Below are 25,739 nucleotides of genomic sequence, written 5' to 3' on the forward strand. Positions count from 1 at the left end.
TTGATTAATTCCTGATTTCTCTTAAGAAATCAGAGAGTAATCAATGTTTAGGCAAATGGTGCAACTGGCCCTACACCTGTACTTTTAACACAGAACACTAACTGTGCTTTCAACCTTTGAGCAATAAACATACTCTATGCTTCTAACTATTCTATATTCTATGACCCATACATATACTTCGTTAATCTATGGTCCCATATTTTATCAACATTTCAATATATTTTTTATAACTAAGACTAGGCTAATCAGGAAAATTTAATGATGGGATAAATTATACACTGTTACATAAAACTTATTTATTCTTTTATTACCTTCAACTGCACAATTCACTTCAAATATAAAACCTTTGAGACTTCCCAAATTTCTAAATCTTTCAGAACAGGAACAGACCTATGATTTGAGTCAGTTCCTTTATTTTCATATTTTTTCTTATAACAGGTCTCTGAATTTGGGCAGCATTCTGCTGACTTCTTCCCATCAATTTTGGGACTCAAAATAATAGATGCTTTTATATTTTTCTTACAGCCAACCTTGTCCCTTATTGTTCTTAAATCATCAATATCTGGAGTCATACATAGACCCAAACTGGGGTAAATTACCATGGTAAATGCAGCTAAAACTGTTAGTGAAAATATTGGGACAGCAACTGACCAATATCTGTGTGGCAAACAAGTTATACCCAATGATCTAAAATAATGCTCTGGTACTACAGCCCATATGAGGTAAAGACAAAAAAATAACCTGGAAATAGATTAATGTAACAATCACTTATGTAATTTCAAATGAACAACCTAAAACTAAAATACATTGCAAATCCATAGACAGCTCTGCTTGGGGTTGGTGCTGGAGTGTGTTCAGGCATCTTCAAAATAATTATAAATTTTACTTTTGGGTTCACCAAGTAGTTGAATGGTTTCAGTAATTAGACGTATATTTTCGATAAAACTATCAACCGATACTCTGATATTAGATATATTACTCCCCACAAATTCTCTGAAATGAAATATATCAATTAGTTATTTTCTTATTATCAAATGATGTATTTTGTATTACGCTTCAAGGTTTATTCCATCTAACTCCAAGGTTTTCTTCGTACCACTGCGATTAGGTTCTGCATCTACCCTAAGTGTGTGATAAACTACTTCTGCTATTCTGGTGTTACTAAAGGGCACTTTGATATTACTGATGATCAAGTCAAGGAAATATAAGACAATGAAAATTTTTCAATATATAAGTCAATAAAAGGATACAGAGTCGTTACATTATCACTTTTGTCCATAATAAATTAGTTCGAAGGATTTCCATTTATTCGAGGAACAAAGATAAAAAAATCATTAAAAGGTTAAAACATAGAGGAAAATGAAGTAAATAAATATAAAAAATATGTGTGTTCTGTGCATTTCTTCTTCTACCAATAGTAACGAAGAAGAAAATTTCATCATTCTGTGATGAAAGCTTTACTTTGGCATAATAAACTTCAGTTTTTAGTCAGATGTGGTTAATTGTACTTACATATATTACACATCAAGTGGTTGTGATAAAAAAATTTCTTTTAGAATGGAATAACTATTATCTTATTCTATACTCAAAGGAAAATATATATTAATTCTATGGAATATTTATATTTTCTGCAATTCTATTATGTGGTATTAATCATAGAGTAAGTATAGATATATGTTCTATGGTATTAACATAGACTAGTAGTATCTACTTATCTATGACTAGTAGTCTGTGGTAGTCTTGTTGTGATATATTTAGGTTAACAGTATCATTTGAATTTTGAATCAGTTGTCTTCTACTCTGTTATTATTGTAATTGATTGTTGTTCCTACGTTATTTTGAAAACGAGAAAAATCGACAAAAAATGGATCCAACTCCTGATACATTCGAGACTAATGTCAATTTGCCGCCTTCCTTACTTCTTGCTAAATTCTGTTACTCAAGATCTAAAGAGATACAATTAATGAAGCAGCATCTGTCTTCTTCTGATCATAGTACGAAATTAGCATTCCAAAAATTACCTCGACATATGAGGAGAAGAGCAATGTCGCACAATGTAAAAAGATTACCTAGACGTTTACGTGAGAAGCATATGAGCCAAATGAAAAAATCTGGTTTACCTCCGAAACAGAAAAGACCTTCAAGGAAGTATCGAAGAAAGCCTTCAAATCTTTTGGCAGAATATACAAAGAGACAATCTAAAATCAAGTGGTTGAATACACATGTATGGCATGCTAAAAGATTTCACATGATTACAAAATGGGGCAATAAGATACCATATACTCCATGTGACAAAGCATTCACTGCATGTTATAGAGCCACCAAAAATCACTGCCTCCTTCAAGATATTTCTTATTTCCAGTGTATTGAAATAATAGCAGAAAAAGAGATTATAATTGAAAAATTCAAATCCATTACAAATTCATTAGGTGGTCTATCTATTGGAAGTAAGGCCTTTATAAGTGGTCTAAGAGAAGGAGAAATAACAATATACAAATACAATTCAAACCTTAGTGAAGCCTTAGGGAAAATTAAATATATGTGGAAATTCTCATTGGATGCTGAAAAAAATACATGCCTCTGGATATGGAACCACACTGCTTTCCATGAAGATGTTCTTAACACTCTTCTGGAGTGTTTTGAATTGTTACACACTGAAGATAATTGTTATCATAATATTGACAAGAAAATTCAGCTTAAAGAACTCAGGACTGAATTAAATCGTTTCCGATTGAGTGGCGATCTATCAAATAGTATTGTGCAAAACTCCTTTGCATTATGTCATTCTAAAGATAATTTCGTTGATTGGTTCAAAGATGATAAATCTGCTCTGGAAGCCATTGAGCAACAACAAAAATATTGGACAGAATTGAAAGAGGTAAGTTCAACAAGTTATCTATCCCCTCACATTATTGTACCTATTATTATGCATGATCCTCGATTGAGTTCACCAACAGTTCGAACAAAATCCCAACAAATCTTCAGTCTGAATTTAGAAGTGAATTGTTCTCTTCCTGAATCCACTCTAAGTCCACTTTGGGATGAAAATTTGAGAAGAAAAATTAACTCCAGTAAAATTTCAAATTCAGAAGTATCGAAAATACGTAGTGAATGTTTGATTCCTGGTTCGGATTTGACTGAGATGGGATACCCAGTACCTCTCATATTGATACAGCGTCCTGGCAGCAGGGAAGATAATGTTGGATATTCTTCTGGATGGGACATAATTCTCCCATCCGCATGGGCACAACCGCTTTGGATATCTTTAATAATGTGGGGTGCAAGAAGTGGTGGACTGAAGGAGTATATACATAATAATTTTGAAATGGGAAAATTAGATCTTTTATTTCCTGATACACCTGCTGGTCAAAAGGAAGAAGACAGTATTAGTGAAGATCATATAAAAAAGTTTTTCAGAAAACCTCCCAACAGAAGGACAAATTTCAGCAAGTTTAATATAGCTAGTCCCTTCAAATTCAATTGGAAATTACTAATAGAAAATTGGTTGGGAAAAGAGATAGAGAAGTATGTGGTTTTGAGGGAGAGAAAGACTCTAATAGCCTTGCAACATAATTTGTCATTGTGTGAAGATGTTTCTCTACCAGATAATTGTTTAATCCCTGTGCAATTGAAATGCTCAAAAGGAGTTCCAAAAAAATTCTCTATTATATGTCTTCCGAATAAAAATGATCTTAAACAAATTCCTCAAGAACCTAAATGTCCGGATCCAAATCAGCAGAAAAGATCTGAAATGAGGAAACAACATAAAACATTGCTCAAAAGACTTAGACAAAGAAGAAAAAAGGCAAAAGATTTACAAAAAAAATTAGAAAACATTGATCTGACAGAATTATTCGAGTATCATGTAGAAATGAGGAAATTGTGGCTTCCAGAAGCAACAAATATAAAGGATTCTTGTTCTAGGCCAGTTCTTGGTTTTATTAGAGAAGGTGGTTTCAGTTATACTTTGGGTAACTCAAAAGGTTTAGGATATATAGCAGGAGCTTCTTTGAAAACCCTAGTGAAGCAAAAACTTGGTAATAATGTTCTCATTAGAAATACCAATTCTAGACATTATTTTTTGGCAAAACTATCAATTATCACTGATTTGTAAACTTTTATAATATAATGATATTTTTTTCCTGACCTTAAATATGTACACTTTGTTATTATCGATTTGTTTGAAAATATATTGTTTTTGTTAATTTGCATTTATTTTTATTCAAATATACCTACATATTGTTCAGGCATTCAACGAGGTTTGACATGAAGGTCACCATGACTAAAAAAGTTTCACAGATTATCCTGAAAATTTTCAAATTCGAAGAAATACTATTTTTGCTCTACATATGAAGGGCCAAATGTTTTCATGGGGAGAAATATTCAAACTACTCTGTAACAGTTTATGTTTTTTATTGGAAATTATAATCTGGAACTACTACGTTACAAATTATCGAAACAAAAAAAAAAAGAACTCCCAGCAGAAAGGGCATAACCATTAAAATCTTCAAAAATAATGGTAAGTGAAATATCTTCTAATGAAGATTGAAACGTTCTCATCTGATTCATGATATTCAATCTGAAATCAAGCTTACTACATATTTTTTAAATTCCTAATATCTTCTCCACCAAACTTACATTCAAAATTGTTCCTTAACTTAACGCTTAGTAATATGAAATTCATATATTATTTGTAGAAAAATTCATCCTGAGAGTATTCAGGGGACAAAAATTATGTTCCTTCTAATATTTCATTTCAAATCCTTCTATATGAAACTACAGCCACATAAAAAATGATAGTAAATTTCATCAGTAATTTTTAAATCTTAACATTAAAAATTTTCTCCATGAAATTGAACAAGTCAACCTCATTCGGGTTTTTTCAGTCTATAGTCCAGCAAAAATATATTTGATGAAATTTACTAAACATTTTCAGTTGACATTAACAAAAACACTTATAAATAAAAAAAAAGGGAAATATGTAAGAGGACTATTGAAAATCATCAGTAACTCTAAATGAACTAGAATCGAATACACTTCAATGGCAGACCGTCTTATCTACATATATTTCAAGTCAGGGTTCTATTTTGTTTAAATAATATTAAAAGTCAAATGGAATATCAAAATTCTAGAGAATAATATAAGGTAGTATCAGCACTTACTTCCCAGAGCCTTTGATATAAATGATGAAAATAATCATAATAAAATAGGCTTAATTGAAAAAGTAAGTTGTTAGGGCATATTAAAACATATGTACATAAATTGAAAAATGACAACATTTATAGTTTTGTGTATCGATTCTGACAAAAACAATATGATATCATAAAAATATATGATGTGACAGTTAGATTATATATAATATTAATCATATATTATGTACTATATATATATACAAATCGAGTAGTGCGTAAGAGCAAATATGATTATGATCTAAGGCATCTCACACTGATGTACGACTTCTTATATAACTGTAATAAACGGTCCTTAAATAGTTATCAATAGCTAGATGATAATTATGAACAAAACATTCGCTGCGGCGACATGTCAGTTTTACGATAAATCTGAAAAGGAAAAAAAAGCAATTATATACAATTATCATTCAATAATAGTGCTTGTTTGTGAATACTCAGAAAAATTTGAGGAACAATTCATGGACCACATTATTGAGTTGAATTATTCGTCGTATGGAGACAATTGAATAATGTCGTCCATGAATTCTCCTTAAATTTTACTCAGTATTTACGAATGAGCACTGATCATGATGAAATCAATTTAAGAATAACTAAACAGTGCTGAAGCGTGATTAACTGCCATAACCTACAAAACACAAATGACATAAGAAATGTCAAAAAATAATATAGATTTGACATTTTAACCATTTAAAATTTTTTCACTCCTATTAGAAAATTCTTTATCAACAACAGAGTGTTTGTTATTGATTCATGATAAATTTATTTCTAATATTGTGAAGATTACTTTCATTCATTATATTCTTACTACAGCAATCTGTGATTATAATTCAATATTTTTTTAAATGCTTGATTCTATAAGAAAAATGATCTAATGATAACATAACTAAAATATTTGGTTACATAAAACTTAACTCAAAGGGAGAAAAATGCAAATAACACATGTGTTTACTCAAATAGACGTTATTATAATTTTCAATACAGTATCTGGCATAAAAGTATACTTACAACTTGGGGCAGAGTCATAACTCCTGTGAATCTGATCATAAGTGAACCTAACAAAGGCATCATATTGTTCTGCAAGCTTGCCAGCTAGGATATTATCATATTCCTGTCTGATTTCGGATTCTCTTTCTCGAAGCATGTGCTCACAAATCATACCAACCTGTAGAAAAGCCAAATCGTTATTTGAAATATTACAAGCATTTTAAGAAATGCTTCCTCACCTGCTTGAATGTGAATAGAGGTAAATCAGAGCGAGAGGGTGATTCTCCACCTGAACTGCAATCCAAATTTTCCATATTTCCGTATTTCATTTCCCTGCGTCTTTGGATCTTTCTGAGTTCAGCCTTGATACTTTCAGCCATATATTCTGAGGAAAAAAAAAGGTATGTTTGAGGAGAAAAACAATTTAGATTATTATTGCTTCAATAATAGGAGAGGCCAAAAATAATTGGCTATAGGCTATTCACTTTAAGTATGAAATGTTTTCCAGCATCGTTGCCAGACTATGATTTTTTCAAGTCTTGCGATAAAATCAACAATTGGTTGTGAAAATATTGTCACTATTTGAATTTCTTTAAATTTTGGGCTTGATTGAAAAAAAAACGTGGAATTTTCATGGTATTGCACACAGTTATATTATTCAAGTTACCAAACCATTAATCCAATATTGAAAGAATGAAATGAATTTTTTGAATTATAAACAGAATAACACATTGGCAATTGATGGCAGTAGAGAGATTAAATATCCACTGACAAGAAGTTTTTGGTTGGTACCAAAATCTCATTAGGTCAATTCATACTCAAAGTGAATAACCTAAAACAAAGGCTATTTCTAAGCTCTCCGAGAGCTCTGGGGAGATCATACAAGTTATTTCCGAAAAAAAAATTTCATATAACACATGGTCGAAATGTTGATAGTTATTTTTCAATTTGAAATTTCTTGATTTCAAGTTTTTTCATAAAATGAATTATATTTCAGTTATCCTTATAGCCACATCAAATTTGACCACATATCTGGAAATGGCATTGAATTTACTACAATGAGATTACTATCCAATATAAAGAGCTCCAATTTAGCAAATTTAGGATTGGAATATTTCAAGTTTTCGTAGTTATCTTGTTGGACATGATATTATAGCAGAGGACCAGCAACTAGCACAAAAATTGATGTGCAAAAGCACACTAAATGAGGTAGTTTTTGCTGAAGAGAAAACTTGTCTATAATTAATAAATATTCATAGATAAAGCCTTTGGAAAAATACTTTTTCAAATATTTCGCTATATCTCGGTTTCTGTTCGAAATGTTAAAAAAATTTTAAAACTTTTTTCCAGTCATTTTTTTCGTTTATATAATACTACTAATCAATCATAGAAATCAATTACCATTTTAGAGATATAGAGCAAAGTTTGTGTTTCTTAAATGGGACACCCTTTTTTTCAAAGCATTATTTTGTCCGCTGATTAGTCGAAGAGCATCTCGTTATCGGTTTTTCAAAAATGTTATCCGTTTCGAAAATATTAAGTTTTTGAATTCATTGTTTTGATGGGACACCTTGTATATAAACAATTATTATTTATTTCAAGATTCAATTCATTTTGTGTTTGTGGGTCACCCTACATAAGACTTGACAAAAATTATATAATGGAAACAAAATTAATTATCAAAATAAATGAAAAATATTTATATATGGGGTGTCCCATAAAAAATTAAGTGGAAAAACTCAAATCTTAGAAACGGATGACATTTTTGAAAAACCGATAACGGAATACTTTTCGACAAATCTGGGCCTGAAAAACTGCGTTGAAAAATATAGGATGTCCCATTTAAGAAACCCCAACTTTGCTCTATATCTCTAAAACGGTAATTTATTTCTAAGATCTGTTATGAGTATCATATAAACCATAAAAATTACTGAAAAAAACGTTTAAGAATTTTTCGAACAGAAACCAATATATGGCAAAATATTTGAAAGTCATTTTTCATAAACGCCTTATAGCTCTAGAACGAATCGAGATATCTATGATCTGTTGTCTTGATATTGATGATGGACTATATGTTAGATAGTTATTTGGGCTGTTTCCATCATCTGTGCGGTTGGATGTTTCCGACGTTTCGGCAAGCATTCGCCTGCCGTCCTCAGGGTGGTGGTCCTGAGAAGGACCGATTGGCCAAACTTGGTCTGTCTGGACTTGTACGCTGACAGACCAAGTTTGGCAAACGGTTCTTCTCAGAACCACCCAATCGGTCCTTCTCAGGACCACCACCCTGAGGACGGCAGGCGAATGCTTGCCGAAACGTCGGAAACATCCAACCGCACAGATGATGGAAACAGCCCAAATAACTATCTAACATCTATGATCTGGTTTCTGATATATCATTATTTCGAAAAAAGAGCTCGTCATTGAAGATTTTTCTCCAAGTCTTATTGTTTTCGAGAAACTTTGAGTGAGTATCGAATTTGGAACATCCTGTACACAAAATCGGCAAAATTCAAGGATAGGTCTTAAATGTTTCAACAGTTAGAATTGGGCAAGTAAGATTTTGTGTTTATTCATTTGTTAAAAAAATCTAGTTCCAAACCTATCCTGAAAATATAATATTCCAAGTTTTTTGAGAATTATACCTTTTTTAGACTGGCCGGACGGACAGAATTAAAATTGACTCACGGATTAGTGCTCAGTGAGTCGAACTTCTAAGTTTCCTGACAGAAAACAAGAGGCAGACCATGCGAGTTTATTTCATTCAATTAAGGAGTTGAGAAAAACATTTCAGCTGAATTTTTTAGAGTGAACTTTTTGGGATGGGTAGAATCCAAAACTCGAACAAAAAATCAGCCCATTTATCTTAAATTTTTTCTCGTAAACTACAGGGTGTTCCTGAATCGGATATACAAACGAACAAGACAGATTCCACGGATCATTAAAAAAAGTCCTACAAAAATGGACCCGCAATAGTTTTGTTTTCGAGATACAGAGTGTTTCTTTTAATCTTACCTTTTTGTGATAATTATACCAGTTATATCCAATCTCTATTAATCTTCGCTACTTAATGGGTAAATAAGTAACAAGACTCATTAATTATAATAATTAATTAATTTATTCATTACAGCTTCAAAGTGTTCCACTGTTCCAAAAAAGAAAAATATATATCACCCTGCAGATTTGCATTCAAAATTAGCTCATCACTTGACGAAAACTAAATTGGAATATCTATGCTCGAATTTAAATTAAAAAAAAAAAACTAGAAAATTTTCAACTTCTTTCCTACACAACTTTTTTTTGAACCACTAGTAGTTAGGAAAAATTTAAAAAGAATAGTTATTTATAATACAAGTGCAGAAGGCATTGATATTCTTCCACGAGTTCAAAATTCAAAAACGAGCCACGAAGTGGCGAGTTTTGGAATGAACGAGTGGTAGAATGAGCCTTCTGTACGAGTATTATACATTATATTCTCTAATTCATTGCATTTTCATTGAAATTAATGAAATATTTCCATAAATACATTTTAGTGATTTTTGCATTGAAAAATGTTGGTTGGCAGAACTAATTTCTTTAAGGCAAATTGATGAATTGACAGATAAAGCCGTGGCGGAAAGTTCGGAGTACCAACATAGAATAATAAAATATAACCATGAAAACTGTGCGTTTCTGATATATTCTCGCACGATTTTGTTCCACAAGATGTGGAAGAATGAACGGAATAACCACAGAATTAGAGAAATATTGTTCCAGTACTACACTTTTTGGTTTTTTGCAGTTTGGTCGTATCTGTTACTGATTTCGAGAAAAAAAATTCAGACAATAATAATTAGGAAAATCCAAATTGTTATTAAGATCCAGTTAGTGAGCTGTGTTGAATGAATTGAATAAGTTTTGGTACTTATTTACCCAATATGTAGCGAAGATGAATAATGATTTGATAAATTGGTATAACCATTACAAAAAAAAGAGGAAAAAAAAACAAGAAAAACTTTGTATATCGAAAACAAAGCGTTTGCGAGCCCATCATTTATAAGACCATCTTTCTCAAAATCATCCAAGTTCTCCTTCGTACCTGGAATTTATCAATTCCGTATTATACCTAGTGCTACTTACAGTGACTATATTACCACAGTAGCGACAACTGGCCATAAAACTGTCAAAAGTCCGCCATGTTTCGTCAAGACGTTTTTGGCGGTATTTTTTTAATTGTATATCGGTAACTTACGGCAATATTTCATATTATGGGTCTCAATTTCTTTAGAAAGTAACATTGTTTCATGAATTCGATCCAAGGTACGACATTGCAAATGAACTGAATCGTGCTATCTATTTTTCCAAAGATACAGATCGAATATATTGGTTATCTTTAACTTCTAACTTAAATTATTATCAAGAAAAAACTCAAGAACTAGGTACATACAAATGTAAAAATTATTATTTTCCAATAATAAATTCACCTTGAATGATAAGCCATGGCCTTAATGGTCATACAATTTCGAAGTTATTACTTTATTGAGTAATGCCTTTATATTTTGACAATGATACTCTGTATCATTTAAGAATTGTATAACTTTATTGAGTTATCTCTACTATTTTTATATTCTGACAATGATTTATACCATTTCGAAGTTGTATTTTTTATCGAATCCTGCGACGTGTGCAATACAATGAATTTTTGTAAAGGAGCATCAATAAATTATCTATCTATCTATCTATCATAACTCTCTATAGTCTTTTTCGACCTTTTTCTTAATCTGTAGACAACAAAACGTCTTATTATTTTGAATTCGATCTTCGATCCAATGTATCACGTCTGAAATGAACTGAATCGTGCTATCTATTTTTCCGAAGATACAGATAAAAAATATTAGATATCTTCAAGTTCTAACTGAAATTATTATCGAGAAAAAACTCAACAACTACATGCACAAGTAAAGATTATTATTTTCCAATAATAAATTCACCTGGAATGACCAGCCATGGGCTTACTGGCCATAACTCATGTTTTTCGACTTTATTCTTAATCTGTAGACAACAAAACGTCTTATTATAATCGATAATCGAAGCTGGTAATTTCCACAAACTTGACAACTCAACTGCTGAACACGTTTCGATAAATAAACATAAAAAAACTAAATCTGCAATCTGCGCAACTCCGACGAAACATGGCGGCCAACCAATAGAAAATGAGACACGAGTTGTCGCCACTGTGGTAATAAAGTCACTGTAGTGCTACTTGAACAATCTCCGAACGGATATTTGAAATTTGATTCCTTATTAAGCCCTTAAAAATTAATGGATCGGGTTCTAGAGCTTGAAGGTTTAACAATGTTGAGAAATGTATGCAAATTAATAGCTTCCATTTTTTCTAAGTTTTCATTTGAATTTTACATCCAGCCCATCAGAAATGTCAACAAGATAAAATTTCAATGGAGCCAAAAAAAATTATATTCATTAGAATCCTTCACTTAGATAATCTTTAACGTAGAATCACGCAATTTATATGGAAATTGAATTTATACCATACCGCCTAGTAATTCAAATTTATGGAATAACTACGTATAATATTACTAAAATTCTATAATTCCTAACCCAATTCTAAGATATTGCTGAACAAACGTTACAATCGATAATATGTAATTATAATATTCCTAATTCGAAAATGGTAATAACAAGAAGTTAAACGATTCTTATTAGACTGTAATTCTAAAACTTTTTCAAGATGAGATGAAAAAAATCGAAAGGAGGTTTCTTGTTCCATAAGTTATGTAATTTCTGTTCAGAATTCTGGAAAAAAAACCAGCATCGATGGAATAGTTACGATACGCACATGTGATAACAAAAGCTAACGGAAACCAAATGATTCTGGAATTCAGATATGAACCAACCAAAGTGAGATCAACAGAATATCATAAAATAGGTTATAGATTCATGTATTAATATGATGTAACTGTAGTAGTTATAATTCGAATCCTATCAACGGTTAAATTTCAATTTCAAACTTATATCGTCATTTGAAATATTTGAGTAATTTACATATTGAAAGTTAATAATTTGTGGAAAGAAAATTACACCTTAACTCCCATACTTGGGAATATTTGATAAATTGTATTAATCAACATAACTTCTCCAACTAATAATGATTTGCAATCCTGGAAAAGTTTATAAACAAATAATTGTTAAATCAGCTGATGTCAAATCAAATGTCAATCATTTGTCCAATTTCTGTTGGGGTCTCGTTAGGATTTTGAGGAGTATTTTAATAATGAATTTAGATGAATCTATAATTGGAATTCACATAAATTTATGATATTACCTGGCGTAAGTTTCCTACCCATGACATCGGGAAAGACGGAAACCTGCTTCGGCGTTGAAGCGACTGCAGAATTTGAACTACATGGGGTATTCGTATGTGTAGGACTAGTACAAAATTGAGCACATCTCCTTCGTTTAGCAGAGACAGGCTCCCAGTCCAAATCCAAAGATCTCTTCAAAGTTGCACACGCCATTGCTCGAAATTACCGTTGACTGATCAAAACAAACAACGAAATTTAGAAATATCACTTGTTCGTCAGACTACTAGAAAAATATATATCACGAAACATATATTTGATTGCCCTTTAATTCGTTCACACTTACAGAACGACCGAGTATTTTAACAACCAGGATATTTTAAGATAAAATGCTCTTAATCGTAACAAGATGGCGAACGTGAGTCAAAGAAGTGACATTTTGTTTTGGAATGTTCGTTTTCGTGAACAAGAACACTAAAGCGCATGCCGATTTGGACTAACACAGTTGTCGCGGTTTTTCAGATTTCCCTATTCGTTCTGATATTAATTATATGAAGTCAATTTTTTATAACAAAATTCCTATGAAATTGCGAATAAGTCTCAGCACATTTCTATTATTTCATTTCAAAATGTTCGCCTTTAGGAACGTTACAGTTTATATATATTTATACATCAAATCTTGTCATCTTTTCTTGGAATCAAGAGGAAAAATGGGCCATTACAATATGAAAAAGACGTTATAAATGTGTCTGAATATTATTCTGAAATTTCCTGACTTGTATTATTTTCCAAACTATATTTAGATATTTTAAATTTAATTCTTTCGGTATATTTGGCAACGTCTAACCTACTTGAGTAATGACAGTTTCGGCTGTTGCCATATTAGTATTTTGTCACGGTTTCCAAGAATTATGTATTCGAAAATGAATAATCAAATTTTCATTTCATGAGTTTATTGTTTTTATTTCAACTATTTGTAATTAATGTAATTTCTTCTTTTGATGAAAAAACGTGCTAGTTAATATAAAATTGAATTTCAAAATTTCTGTCATGAAGCCAATATGATTGCTAATAAACTAATAGTGAATGGAATTCTCAAACTCAAATCTGAAATTTAAGGATTTTTGGATAGAATTTAACAAACCAAGAACGATACATTTTCAGCTTTATTTCCTTCAACAAATGTTTTCCAGAATAAAAAAAATTAAATTTTTTCCTTTTAAAGGATTTAATATTATTTTGATCTATAAATTTTTTAAAACTTTAATGGAATTATATTTCGAAGATAATTGCAGAAATTATAGGTGATCCTTTGTGATAAAAATATCAATAATTCTGGCAACATTGTATTTCACAGCAATATAAGGACGACTGTTCTGGAAGATTTCATTAATGAAAACGAAATTTTAACCATAGTATTCGTCTGTTAAAAATTTCAAGCTCCAAAATAAGTCCGAATGCCCTGTAATCAAATATTCAGAATATTCTTCAAAACGACAGAGTTTAATGTTGGAAGCGTCACGAAATGTACAGGGCCGGTTTTAGTTCAGTCAGCATAAGCATATTTATTTTCAAAATAGGTTTTGAATAATTGAATTGAGCGTGCGCCTATAATAGCTTTATAAAAGTAAATTAAAACGAATCTCTATCAACTATTGAAGAGTTATTGGCGCACAAATAAACATTATGCATATATTCTTCACCTTTTTAAGTGTAAAAATAAATCAGAGATAGGATATATTGTGGCATGCTATCAAAGATATTTAATCAAGTCAAAACATGTTGAAGTAACACAACAGAAAGAAAATGGATGTTCAATGAACTTCGACCACTTTATGCCTACATCTTTTTTTTTCAATGCAGCTGATATCTAAATGAAATCCAAATATTCTTGCCATATCATCGTGAATTTCTAACTGTTCTGCAAATTCTTTAATCGCCATATCGAAAGACTTAGGATTTTCAAAATGTAATATATTGCGACATTTTCTAACTCTTCTTGAAGATTTTTTCCGATTTTCTTGTTTACGTGAATTTATCTGTTGGTCTATTGGTTCGCCCTCCAAATGTTCGTCCAATAAGGCCAACAATTCTTTTTCTGTTTTTTCACTCACTTTCAATTGAGTCTCAAACTTTTCTACATGATTATCGATATTGTTTTTAGGTTTATGCCTGTGTTTTCTTCCCATAGTGAATTTTTCAATCAAATAGAACACGTACGATATACAATCGTGAACAGATTTTAAAGCATGGTGCACGTGAAAATTTAAGACAATTATAATTATCTGACACTCGGATTTTGACAATTTTCTGAAAGGGTGTGGATGTGACACAAAATTGTTTTGAATATAAACGCAACTGCCCATTCTGCATAACTTTGGTTTTGTGTCTGTCTGTGTGTCAGCCAATCCTTGAACTACCTGAACTCAATTTTTATCGGATTTTAATGAAATTTGGTAAGGATATTCTGCTTGAATTGTAAATTCCATGTAATTTTTTTTATTTTCAGATATAGGATTTACGCGTTGAGCGTGCTCAAACCCGTTTCTCTTTTGACTGGTCCAATTCTGATGAAATTTAATATGGATTTGGCTGTTATGTTATATTGATATGAAAACTGAATAGAATTATTCAATTTTTTTAATTTCCTTTCAGAATTACACACATCGCCAAAATTCTTATTAGACCCCCTTATGTTTGTTGAAATGAAACACTATTAATGTAAGTCATGTGGTGTATTACGAAGTACATTTAATTAGTTTATGTAACCAATGCAATGGCTGAATTTAAACTTAACTGAGATAACAGAGAAAACCACTTAAGAGCAAAATCAAAAATGCATTAATATTCAGTGTGTCCTCTCCTCTTCTATAGTAAATTGTTAACCAGCCTGTGCATGGAAATAAGGGAGTTATTTCTTGCACTATTGAACACCGACAATCTATTGCCATGCATAATCGTATAGAAAAACTCTAATCACTTAAACACGCTAAATCGATATGCACCACTTTTAAAACTGGTATGTTAAATTAAAGGAAATTGTTTTTCTACGCATTTCAGTATCTCTAGCACATGTGAAAGAAATAAAAATAAAATGTACAAAGAAACCATTCATGATTAATATTCGTTTTACAATTTACGATGGGGGGCCCAGGAATTTTGACGATATGTGTATATGAGAATTAATTATTTTATTTCCAATTACAAATTTTAGGCAACAAAAATCACTAACAACTCAGGTGAAATAGAATTTCAAATAATTGTTTTTTTTTATTTCTGACCGCAGTCCAATTTGGGAATGAATAACACATGAAAAAAAATCAAACCACAAGTTTGTTCATTCTTCAGTTTTTTTCATACTGAAAATTTTTATACATAAGCACAAATATTTCAATTAAAAATTTAGTATCTCACTCTGAAGTAAATAATATATATATTTTTTTTTCATTTAAAAATTTCTATTTCAGAAATGAAACAGAATATCATCTCAAAATTTAACCTATTTTGAAATTATTTGTTAACTATGATTCTGGAAGAATAAATAATTATTAACCTCAATATACATAAATAGGTACCACTTTTTAAATAAATAGTTCAACATTCTGCCTCAAATAGTACATCATATTGCACCAACTTGATCCAGAAGCAACAAAATTGACTCTTTCACTTAAATACCTAATTAATATTCAACATAGTACGAAGATTCCGGGCTTTCTAGACTCTATTTACTTTTTCACCCGACATTTTGCCTACAACTGCGGTAAGCAACTTTTGAGATTGCAACTCGAAATTGGATTCCTCGGAATTGTTTGTTATTGTAAATATACTTCCTCCATGAGTTAGAGCTATCAAAATATTCAAGCATTCCAATAAAGTTGAAAGAAGAGATTCGGCACCATTCTTTTTTAGAGCCTGGTTACCAGCAATAGATTGTCTTGAATTTAACTAGCCAGAAGTGGAGGAGATGAACCTAATTCGGAGAAATCCAATGTCGATTTACATTCTTCTACTCAGAAACTTATGAAGATGCTTACAGTTGAAAAACTTATAAGACCATGGCTAGAAAGACCGTAATTTTCCAAATCCGAAGAACCATCCGGCTTTGAAAACCTACAGTATTATACTAAATAATATTGTCCAAACCGTTCCTTAAACCCAATTAGTTTTCAATGAAGAAGACTGGCCACAAAAAATAAAAATTGCTGTTTTCATTTCGAATAGAACAATGACAATATCTATCTTAAATAACACTATTTTCTTCATCTGTCATGAATGAATAGACGATCGATCTAATAAATTAATAAAAATTCGCAGTATAAAAATATGATGAATGTAGAAAAATCTGCCTCTGAATATTTCTTTTATTGAACCTTGGACCACCTCACTGGCAGACAGATTTTCATCTTTATTTTCAACTAGAATCCTTTAAAAAGTTAGTATTTCAGTCATCGCCAGGAATATCGTCATCAGTGGTATATTCCGATTCGTGGGCATCATTATCTGCTACCGCTTCATCTGCCGAATCTTCGAATTCCCATTGAGGATGATCCACTATTTCTTTGTGGGCTTCTTCCACATCTAATTTGATATCTTTCTGCTGGTCAAAACCAACATAAGAGTCTGATCTTAGACAGACTTGGAATACATATTTGTTCGGCCATATGGGAGCTGTGAACTGAAAAAAAAAAAAGATCATTAATGTGTTATTGCATTTAAAAAGTTCAAACAGAAACACTCAGATACATTAGAAGTGTTGCATCCAGAATTTGTAATAATCAGCTTTCATAAACAGGTCACCCCACAAAGAAAAAAGTGAAAAAGCTGAATAGCTATAAAGTGAAAATAGTTATTTATAATACAAGTGTAGAGGTATTGATATTCTTCTGAGTTCAAAATTTAAAAACGTGGCATGAAGTGGCGAGTTCTTTAATGAACTAGAGTTAGAATGAGCCTTCCGTATGAGTATTAAACATTATTTCTCTAATGGACTAGTTTAGTGATGTTGATAATACTATATTTGACACGATAGAATTAAAATATAGGGCAAAACTGATAAATCAGTGAAAAAATTTTGAAAATCCATCAATAAATGACTGAGAAATAGATTATTTAAATTTACGTATTTTAGCGCGGAACGTCTTTGGTCTGTGACGTCACGGCTCTTGCCTGTGATCGCTACACCATAAATTACGTTTAAATACTTAGCCGCGCCAAGGCTCTCGCGCCGTTTGTAGTTGTACAGTGTAGTTTTAACTCGAGTTTTGTTTTTATGTCACCATAATGGAAGAAGGCTTCGTGAAAGGACAAAGTGACAATTTGCCTAAAATAGATATATTCGCAGTGATGGAGTTTTTTTCTTCATGGTTCAACTTATAACGATGATTTATTCAAAAAACGTTTCATAAACAGTTTGTAGTTGAGTGCTGGTTGTTGAAGTCTATCAATGGCAAAACATATTTATGTGAGGAGTAAAAAGTAAAAAGAGAAAAAAGTAATTTATATGTATGTATATAGGTAGTTATTTCAGCCATCGTGTAACGAACAAAACACGACACTAACGGCACAAGTGATTGTACACCAATGAATTCGTAAGCACTCTGCGAATACCAGTCGTCTAGTGTGTGACGTCACGACACTTACACGTACTATGAAATTATTCTTCCAAGCGCAACTTCAAAGTCCCATAACTTTTTCATTTCTAGAGATATTTCAATGATTCTTCCACATTTTTGTTTCATTTTACTTAAATTTTTAGAATTAATCCATAACAAAAAAATGAAAACTAGTCCATTGACTGAACTAATGGAATATTTCCATATTATTTATTTATGCATTGAAAAATGTTGGTTGGCATAACTGTTTCTGTATCACAAATTTGACAGATAATAAATGTGCGACAGAACAGTTCCGAGTACCAACATATAATAATGAAATATTACCATGAAATCTGTGTGAAACTGATATATTCCCGCAGGGTTTTGTTCTACAAGGTGTGGCAGACAATGGATATGCCACAGAATTAGTGAAAGAAAATATTCAATAGAAACATCAGAATGAAGACATAATCAAATCACTCACCTTGAGATGAACGACTTCTTGATCTACTAAACTAGTAACATAATAAGGGGCTGTAAGCAAGGTCCTTGATTTCCTGTCACATATGTAAGTCCACCAATATTCCTGCTTTTCAGCAGGAAAATAAGGACAATGAACTGGATGTGATGTCTTTGATTTTCCTTCTAAAGATCTCTCACGTTCCCTGATTTTCTTGAACTTCTCCCATTCCTAAGTTGAAAAAAAAAAAATTAATAATGTCAAAAACGTCCTACTGTCATTCAAGTATCACCTGATCATCGTCATCACTATTTTCACTCCTCTGATTATTATCGTTATCTTCATCAGAAGATTTATCTTTGCCATTTTCTCTATCGCTATCATCGGATTCATTTGATAAATCCTCTTTCGAAGCCTTATCTTTTTCATCTTTGGTCTTGGATTTTTCCTGAGACGGTATGGGAGATTCATCAACATTGTGATTGGTTCTTCCCGACTTATTACTCTGCTTTCCAGATTTCTTGCTCTTTTTACCTCCACCTGTACATAAATCGACATATCACTTAACCACTATTTCTTTTTCCTGTGGATTTAGACGCCAATTTTCATGTCTATTTCTGACAGATGTCTGACACTATTACACAATGCCTTTTTGAAGCTTGTTTCAGAGCTGTCATAGTCAGTGTTCTTCCAGAATTGTGTTGTATCACATTAGATTGAAGAGAAATTGTGTTGGCTGACCTGATTTTTTGACATTTAAGTGGGAACAGTACAGTTGAATTTCATGCTGGTGGGCAACAAGCATTTAGGCATGCGCAATTCAGACCCTTTGGACTAGAAATGGACATGAAAAAGGCCTTGTATCCATTATATTTTGATTTGTTTCCGTGAATAGATGAAAAATTTCACGATTATTTCAGACTGAAATAAAATTGCAAACCTCTTTTTTGTTTCATCCATGCGGGCCTCTTGTAAAATGGTTCTGAATCTCCATCACCACCAGCAGTCTCTTTGTTCTCAACTTCTACTCCATTTTCAGTGATGAGACTGTTGTCTTTGGCACTCTCATCACCAAAGAGGCTACTCATGTTTTGACGCGTAAGAGTTACAGTAACAGTTACAATAGCACCGGCTGTAACTTTTGTGGGGTTCTCATCATCAATGACTAACAGAAAAATTATTCAAATTAGCGTTTTTTATAGTTTAATAACACCAAGGTGACAAAATGCAGTTAGTAAACATGTAGTGTTGCACAATAAGACTGTCAATTTTATCGTTTACCATTTAAAGGAAAATAGGCTGGTTGACAAAATATTCTCATATTTATTGACATTCTTATAGATCTAGCGCTGGTAACCAAACGCAATAAACAATTGGTGTTTCTTCTCTTCTGTCGATGTTATTGTTTGTATATTTTGATAACTCCTAGAGGTATGTATATCTACCTCTAGAAATAATTGAATCACTTGTGATAAACATGCTCTCACCGACCGACACACATATTATTCTTAAAGATAAGATATTCTCGCAAATGTTAAGAACTTTTCCACGCCGATGAATATGGAATTCATCTAAATACACAAACATTCAAATAACATCAACAGAAGAGAAAAAAACAGCAATAGTTCTTATTGCTTGCTTACTAGTCATATATCGCACAAAAGCTGTCAGATGTGGAGGGGATTAAACACATAGCTCCGCCCCTCTGGAGTTAAAAATATAAATACTGCATCAAGATAGGAATCTAGTTGAGTTACAGTCTACGATCTAGAAACCTCTGAAGAGGCTCACCGCAGTAGTAAGAGAAACGTCAGACCGATTTTTTAATTAAAACTTGGAATTTTCCAATTGTGTTGAATAATCTGGCAGGAAGCCTTCAACACTATAATTTGGAAGTAGATTTGAAATACAGGAATTTGAGAATGTTTTCAAACAGCCTATTGAGAGTTATTTGAAGGATCAACAAATTCTTATTACTACATATGATGGAAATGTGGTTACCTTCGCATTTCACCTCGAAATCAACATAAGGCATGTTGCCTAATGTCTTCATCACATCTTCATACTGAGAATCCGATAGATTCCTCAAAAGACTACGCCTATCTTCACTCTTCAGTTGAGCATATTGTTGCAATGTTTTAATATGACGCTTCTTTGACATAAAATGTTTAAGGTTATCTTCATTGATATAGGGAAGTTGCAGTAGAGGCGATTTATGTTCCCACATTGCTTGAACAATCATGGGGCATAGTTTCATACAGTTCTCTATTGATTCAATACTAGGAATATGTTGAACTGAAATAGATGAAACAATCAGATTTTTCAGGTTGTATGAATCATCAATACTCACTTCGTTTAGCATAACCCAGAAGTATCAGTTGATTAACACAATTTACTTGTTCTAGAAGCAAATACGGACATTTTGCTATAATGTATCTTCGATCCTGTTCAAGCGTTAAAGGATTCAAAGGTATCCTTGTTAAATGTGCATGAATAATAGTTCTCGCCTTTACACTATACAATCGGCACATTGGAGGTTCTTTATTTTTTTCTTGAAGGTGAGGTAGTTTTTTGAATAGCTATAAAGTGAAAATAGTTATTTATAATACGTGCAGAAGGCATTGATGTACTTCCACGAGTTGAACAAGTGTTAGAATGAGCTTTCTGTAGGAGTATTATATATTAATTTCACTGAATTTTTATTAAAATGATTGGAATATTCACAGAATATTCAGTGATTTTTGCATTGAAAAATTTCGATTTGCAGAACTGCTTTCTTAATCACAAATTTGACAGATAATAAATAAATCAGTGACATGAGAGTACCGATTAGCGGTCACAGATTATAATAATAATAATGAGTTTAATAATAAATAAAGTAATAGTTTAAGGTTTTAGCTAAGATGTCTAAAAACCAGGTGTATGGACTGATTAGCTTTTGTTTTGCCAATTTTGAGAATATTAGTTAAGCTTCGTTATGTCAACTGTAGGTAGCGCTATCAACAAATTAAGATTCTTGTTATTTATTATTTATGAGTTTTGTGCCATTATGTACCTATATATGTATATCTTTCATTATAGTCATGATCTATGAAAGCAATTCTTGTAATTGAAATACCAATAAACTCTCTCTTTCTATTTCAAATATTTGAATTCATTCCAGTAAACGTTTCGTGTTTCACAACTTTGCACGATCATACTCGGTTACACATCGCTTTTGATTGGTCAGTATCGGGTTTTAATTAATGCATCCAATCAAAATCAACGGAAAAAGATCGAAATGACAAGTATGACATTGCGGCGCCGCCACGAACTAAAACTAATAGCGTTTTCGACTGGCTGCACCAGTTCGAATTCATTCGAGCTAGTTATGTCATTTAGCACTGAAAAAATTTGAATTGATTCGCACTGGTGCAGCCAGTCGAATACGCTATAATATTTTCAATTTGGTTAAATGTCATTGCATTCAAAATTTGAGGAGTGCATACACCATGGTTTTAGACATCTTAGTTTTAGCATCTTCAAAACGTATTCACAATAATTTTTGAATTTATGGATGCAAAAGTTGAGGGATTATTTTCTACAACGAAAATTTCTTGATTTGTTTTATGGAAACATTTCCTTTTGCATTTATTATTTTCATATGCTATTACTATGTTTTCATGACATAACAATTCAAAGGTTCATTCAAAATTTTGTAAAAAGAAATACATGAATGAGAATTTGAACAAGAGCACATCTTGACATCAGTTCTTTTTTATTTTTATCTTATTTATGAAGATAATTAATTATTTTTCCCTCATTTTGTTATCATTTCCAGAATTTCAAGTACAAGAAAATTCTGTTCATAAAAAAAATATCTTCTTTTAATGGACTCACCTGTGGTATTTCCTCATTATCTGTTGGTCGTTCCACCACCTCCGAGTTATGACGTTTATCAAACTCAAAACTGGCAGCCAGAATCATTATCACTCTTTTTAAAATCATATTAGGAGTCTTATGGAAGAAGTAATAGTACATTTGTGAAGTATCTAATAATACCTGATCTCCAGTAAACTTTATACTTCTGTACCACCAAGTTCCTACCTGAAAGAAATATTGAAATAGTTATGATGTTAATATAGAAAATATATACAGAGTGTTACCAAATAAGTGGGTAAATTTTTAGGGGGATTTTATGTTGAACATTGAAAGAGATCTTTCATGATATTGAAATTATCTCTACACTTTTATGAATGAATCACATTTACTTACAACTATAGGTAAGGCAATCATGAACACTAAAGCATAAAGTCCTAAAACCCAAACACTATTTTCTTTTTCTACTATCCATGAGGGAAGTGCTATGCCAAAACTCATTGCTCCTGGACCATCTGGATTTCCATATTTCTCCCAGTTCTTTCTTGCTTCTTCATTTGTTAGAGCCTAAGAAAAAAGAATCTTATAATAAACCATGGAAGTTAGATAGAAAATAAGAATCAAGGATTTATATTATTTTTTATAAATCCAATAGCATCATACAAATTTATGCTTCAGTTAGATTATCACCCAAATTATTGAAAGATCTCATTGCATCCAAATTTGTAATACATTTAATAGTAGAATAATCCCAGTAGGAGAATCAGTTAGTATTTGAGTATTGTTTTTTTCTTTCTTATTACATTGAAGAGAATATCTTATTAGAAATATTTGTTTTGTAATAATTATGAGAAACAATCCAACCTAGTATTAAAATTCGTTTTTTTCTCATATTCACCTGATAAGCTTTAGTTAATTTCATAAATTCCTTGGCATTTCCAGTATCTTTATCTGGATGCAGAATGAGTGAAAGTTTTCTATATGATTTTTTTATTTCACTTTCTGAAGCTCCCAAAGGTACCCTAAGAATTTCATAGGGATCAAAGTTGGCCATTTCATAATCGAACTGAGAAACTTTGTATGCCAAAAAAATTAAAACTACCCAACCAGCTAAAATGGAGAGTTTTATCAAAAAATCTTTTGGTCCTCTCCATGGTTCTGCATTTTTGAGATATTCTACTTTTTGTATGCATGGTGGGCAGTGACAACGTCTATTTTCCTCTTCTGGATCTGAAGTTATTAAATAAAATTAACAATATGTTCCAATTAGTCTAATTAAATAGAAAACATTAACAGTTTTCTAACCTCTTTTCTTCTTCCTTGGCCAATAATAAATTGTTGCCGGTATTAAAATTAATGCTAGAAATGAAAGTAGAAAATAGAAAAAAGTCCCTCCACTCTCATCATATTGAAATTTCTGCCCCATTATGTATATTTAAAATTATCAAACGAGAAAAACATTTACACCGACGTGTCACAAAAGTTGGCCAGCACAGAATATTAACATGAACTGAGTAACAGTAATCTGTGATTTAAATTTTGTTCCAAACTTGTAATTTATCAAATAATGACAACTGGCAGACAGTTTTTTGACAAATTTTAAAGACGTCATTAATTTATTCCAAGGATGAGTAAAATATTAAGATGAGCTGATGAGTACGATATCGATTTCAGCGCTAATCAATTTTATCGATTAATTTAGATTTGTTTCATTGAACTTTTTTGCTAAAACACAAATCTCCTAAGTTCTGGATATTATGATGTCACCTTGAAATTGTTTAAATTTAGGCGTCCGTAAGCAGTGTAAGCACAATAACATCCAACGGAAAACCTAGAAACTTAGAATTTTCAAGGTATATAGATTCACATCGCGAATGCCGAATAAACTAATTTCAAAAATTGAGATTCGCTCGAGATGAAATTTTGCATTTATATATGTAAAATTAAAATATCAGGTTGAAACTAGTGTTCGCGTAGCTCCGCCTAGGTAGGCAATTGCTCTCTTCCGAGGTCAGCACCTTGTCGTGGTTGGAGGGCTTGTAGTAACTGCCTGCTGTAAAGTAGACAGTGAAACTAAGACTGACGAGAAAATGTAGCGTGGCTAAGCACAGTCCCCTACATTCCTCATACCTCAACAATCCCATGTTCCCACAAACACCACATTTCTGCCAATACCTAACCCATCAGTAAGAACATCCCCTTATCTCTACCCCTCCAAGCGACAGGTTCTAGCAGAACGAGCAACACGGGAAGAGAAGTAGAACAGCCAGCTGGCCGGCCGGCAGGGTCCACCAGAGAGACGCAGAACCGACCAGAAAGAGGCCATAAAGGTAGGTGAAAATCATTGACAGGTCTAGCAGAAGAAGACACAAGAGGCCGAGAAGAAAGCAAGAAGATGGCTACATTTGGCTGTGAGTACGTGGTAGAATAGGGGTAACTTATGTTTCCGCAGGCGCTAGTTTAGGACTTTAAGTGTAATTCTCGGTACACTATTCGAGGATACTATGACTTTAACGACCTCGAATCTTAGGAAACGAGGATAACGAAAAAGTATGCTAGTACTCTGCTCACAGTCAAAACTACTAAACTCCTTCTAAAAACCCCCATCCTTATAACTTCCCTGCACAAACTGAGGCTAATCCTATGCTGTGAGGATTTGGGGTTTGTGTTAGTTGTGCAAGTTCGCAAGAGCAGGGTCAAGAGGCGTGGAAGATTAAGTTCGAAGGGAGGAGGCTTGCCGATAAAGTCCCTGCGGGGAACTACCTAAGGCTTGAGTTCCATAATCAGAGCTATGGAGGAAACCACAGAACGAGGGAGATCATTGACGAGTAGTTGCCTCACGCTTTTTAGGCTACCTGTTGAATGACTCTACCACCTTCAACGAATTGCTTCTGCCTTATCCCACACTCCTTAGGGCAGGACAACGTGAAATAAGAAGGACATTCCGCCGTAGAGTACCAAACCCTTGGTGAGCCGGCCGCACTGAGGCTGAATGCGTAAGAGGAAGGTTTGCGTCCTTGGAACCTTTCTCTACGTGTTTGGCGGATGTGTAATGGAGGTTTTTAGTGAGTATGCCCTATGGGTATGCCGATAGGTGTTTTACATTTGTCGAGATTTGTTGGGTGTCCATAAGGTGGATTTCTCTCGATAAAAAAAGGAAAAGGTAGGCAATTGCTAGATTTGCGAATGGTTAAAGTCGTCGAAACGCGGGAGTCGACAGAGACTGTACAGGGTGGGCAAATAAGCGGCTATATCTCAGGATCCACTCATCGTAGAGACTTGCGGTAAAAAAATTTTACTACTAAAGTGTACAAGAGAACACACTGAAAATTATTTTGAAGTTCATACCTCTACC

General features: G+C 32.4%; 4 protein-coding genes and 1 long non-coding RNA gene across 5 annotated transcripts; 2 read left to right on the forward strand and 3 right to left on the reverse strand.

Annotated features, from left to right (window-relative positions):
• Positions 1-286: 286 nt before the first annotated feature.
• Positions 287-1,182, reverse strand: LOC123677612 (phosphatidylinositol N-acetylglucosaminyltransferase subunit P). The gene is made up of 3 exons (XM_045614248.1): positions 1,054-1,182; positions 792-993; positions 287-741 (listed from the first exon to the last, which is right to left on the reverse strand). The coding sequence occupies exons 2-3, from the start codon at positions 860-862 to the stop codon at positions 327-329; spliced, it is 486 nt and encodes a 161-aa protein (XP_045470204.1). The 5' UTR covers positions 863-993; positions 1,054-1,182; the 3' UTR covers positions 287-326.
• A 555-nt stretch (positions 1,183-1,737) lies between these two features.
• LOC123678325 (ribonucleases P/MRP protein subunit POP1) lies at positions 1,738-4,205 on the forward strand. The gene has a single exon (XM_045615308.1). The coding sequence runs from the start codon at positions 1,865-1,867 to the stop codon at positions 4,112-4,114; it is 2,250 nt and encodes a 749-aa protein (XP_045471264.1). The 5' UTR covers positions 1,738-1,864; the 3' UTR covers positions 4,115-4,205.
• A 191-nt stretch (positions 4,206-4,396) lies between these two features.
• Positions 4,397-12,925, reverse strand: LOC123678326 (akirin). The gene is made up of 4 exons (XM_045615309.1): positions 12,496-12,925; positions 6,416-6,561; positions 6,198-6,354; positions 4,397-5,561 (listed from the first exon to the last, which is right to left on the reverse strand). The coding sequence occupies exons 1-4, from the start codon at positions 12,686-12,688 to the stop codon at positions 5,551-5,553; spliced, it is 507 nt and encodes a 168-aa protein (XP_045471265.1). The 5' UTR covers positions 12,689-12,925; the 3' UTR covers positions 4,397-5,550.
• A 1,161-nt stretch (positions 12,926-14,086) lies between these two features.
• Positions 14,087-15,112, forward strand: LOC123678328. The gene is made up of 2 exons (XR_006747223.1): positions 14,087-14,928; positions 14,982-15,112. It is a non-coding gene; the product is annotated as an uncharacterized LOC123678328 (long non-coding RNA).
• Positions 15,113-16,064: 952 nt separating this feature from the next.
• LOC123678327 (translocation protein SEC63 homolog) lies at positions 16,065-24,343 on the reverse strand. Its single transcript, XM_045615310.1, has 10 exons — positions 23,690-24,343; positions 23,283-23,614; positions 22,781-22,951; positions 22,406-22,612; positions 20,877-21,105; positions 20,528-20,821; positions 19,467-19,691; positions 18,819-19,066; positions 18,551-18,757; positions 16,065-17,147 (listed from the first exon to the last, which is right to left on the reverse strand). Exons 1-10 carry the CDS (start codon positions 23,808-23,810, stop codon positions 16,914-16,916), a joined length of 2,268 nt encoding a protein of 755 aa, XP_045471266.1. The 5' UTR covers positions 23,811-24,343; the 3' UTR covers positions 16,065-16,913.
• Positions 24,344-25,739: the final 1,396 nt, after the last annotated feature.

The sequence above is a fragment of the Harmonia axyridis genome, chromosome 4, assembly GCF_914767665.1.
Source record: "Harmonia axyridis chromosome 4, icHarAxyr1.1, whole genome shotgun sequence".
In the NCBI taxonomy this organism is placed as follows: domain Eukaryota; kingdom Metazoa; phylum Arthropoda; class Insecta; order Coleoptera; family Coccinellidae; genus Harmonia; species Harmonia axyridis.

Coding starts and splice junctions, on each gene's coding strand:
- LOC123677612 (XM_045614248.1), bottom strand. CDS start 862: ATGCCTGAACACACTCCAGCACCAACCCCAAGCAGAGCTGTCTATGGA. Junction 742..791: donor GCAATGTATTTTAGTTTTAG/GTTGTTCATTTG, acceptor ATCTATTTCCAG/GTTATTTTTTTGTCTTTACC.
- LOC123678325 (XM_045615308.1), top strand. CDS start 1,865: ATGGATCCAACTCCTGATACATTCGAGACTAATGTCAATTTGCCGCCT.
- LOC123678326 (XM_045615309.1), bottom strand. CDS start 12,688: ATGGCGTGTGCAACTTTGAAGAGATCTTTGGATTTGGACTGGGAGCCT. Junction 6,562..12,495: donor GGGTAGGAAACTTACGCCAG/GTAATATCATAA, acceptor TTTTTTCCTCAG/AATATATGGCTGAAAGTATC. Junction 6,355..6,415: donor CTCTATTCACATTCAAGCAG/GTGAGGAAGCAT, acceptor GCTTTTCTACAG/GTTGGTATGATTTGTGAGCA.
- LOC123678327 (XM_045615310.1), bottom strand. CDS start 23,810: ATGGGGCAGAAATTTCAATATGATGAGAGTGGAGGGACTTTTTTCTAT. Junction 18,758..18,818: donor ATAGTGATGACGATGATCAG/GTGATACTTGAA, acceptor TTTTCAACTTAG/GAATGGGAGAAGTTCAAGAA. Junction 17,148..18,550: donor AAGAAGTCGTTCATCTCAAG/GTGAGTGATTTG, acceptor TTTTTTTTTCAG/TTCACAGCTCCCATATGGCC.